General features: G+C 41.0%; 1 protein-coding gene across 1 annotated transcript in view; it reads left to right on the top strand.

Annotated features, from left to right (window-relative positions):
- Window positions 1-253, top strand: part of SARC_12237 (hypothetical protein) — a gene marked incomplete at both ends in the record, with an annotated part of 1,044 nt that extends 791 nt beyond the window's left edge. Inside the window, one exon of the mRNA XM_014293662.1 lies at window positions 115-253. Within this exon, the coding sequence (XP_014149137.1) occupies window positions 115-253 (139 nt within the window). The remainder of the gene's footprint in view (window positions 1-114) is intronic.
- Window positions 254-1,532: the final 1,279 nt, after the last annotated feature.

Raw genomic sequence — 1,532 nt, 5'->3', positions numbered from 1 at the left:
TGCTTATGCCGGTTACGCGGGGTGTCATCTTAGCTTTAAACCGACCACCTGTAGCCGCACAAGGTCTCTTGATTTTGCCTTTTTATTGAACGCCATGTCTGTTGCTTTCAATAGGTGGCTGCCCTGATGCCCGTGACACAGTATGTCATCTCAGCCGTGATATTCTTCCTCAAGAATGTCAAACATATTGCCATCTCGTTCGCCGATCGCACACTCCTGCGGGTCGATGCCGCTCGGTTCCAAAACAAACACGGTGAGTTCTACCAGTATGCTAGTTATAAAACGCAGGATAGTATTTGTTTAGTTTATTGTCCATGGTATGTCTGTAATAATACTACATTGCTAGAGGAAAGTCTTCTCTGTGTCTCTACTGCTTCCGACACTTGTTGTCTTGCTGCTTTGACGGTGCCGTTGTGTATATACGCAGCGATTGCTGTAGTAGTCCCCTTGCAACCGTTTAACTCGAGTCATATAATGTGTTGATCCGATCCATTTGTATTGATCTATACTTCTTATAGATATTCCTCGAATTTCGAGATTTCTACTAGAGTGCTGCTGTATAGGATCTCGCCTCAGATTCGGGTTTGTACGAGTGTGGAAGTGATCAGAAACCAAATCTCAAGTTTATGTCCACCATGCATCTTTTGTTTGCACAGTTACATATGTATACTCATTCGGGAAGTCCGATTCTAGAGAGTATATATAAAAATCTCGATATTTTACCTCCGGGGCGTAGCTATCTTTGTTGACGATAGCCTATTCATAACAAAATCATACTTGAAAATATAGTTATATGAATATAGATATGCCCGAATATGTTTGTGCCTATTCATAAAAGAATCATACTCGAAAATCTAGTTATATAAATATAGACATGCACAATACATTGGTAGGCATGTACAATAATTCATATTTATAATTATACATAATCCGGATCTGGGCTCAGAACACATTGTAGTATCGGGATGCGCGAAGTCATTATCGCTATAGACCACTGTAGACATTTCCATCCGAAGACTTGGACCTATATATTTTGCATCACGTTTAGTTTTCACGATCCTGCTTTAACGCCACATACGTTAATGTTTGCTTACGCTTACGCTATGCTAGGACATAGCCCTTGCGCCAAACCCTTGGCATGTCCCGGGTTTAGTACAGAATGATCTAACTATCGTCCCACAAACATATGCACGATTGCGTATGTTTCAAGTACGTCGTTGCTCAATTATTAATCGTAAATACCAACTTGTAATTACCTACCAGGGCTTCCGATGGTGTCAGTACTGTTTTTCTCGCGCCCTATAAATGCGCTAATTGAGTGTCTGATTATGTCGTATGCGGTCCGAAGAAAAGCGGCCTCGGACTTTGCCCCGGATTTTGGGCTACTAGAGTATGTTATAAATATGTATGTATTTAAATAGGGATGTATATATGTATGTTGGTATATACATATACATACACACACACACACACACACACACACACACACACACACACACACACACACACACACACACACACAACACAACACA

The sequence above is a fragment of the Sphaeroforma arctica genome (genome assembly GCF_001186125.1).
Source record: "Sphaeroforma arctica JP610 unplaced genomic scaffold supercont1.2163, whole genome shotgun sequence".
NCBI classification, from domain to species: Eukaryota; class Ichthyosporea; order Ichthyophonida; genus Sphaeroforma; species Sphaeroforma arctica.
The sequence above is the reverse complement of the archived record's forward strand: the minus strand, read 5'-3'. Positions and strand labels throughout refer to the sequence as shown.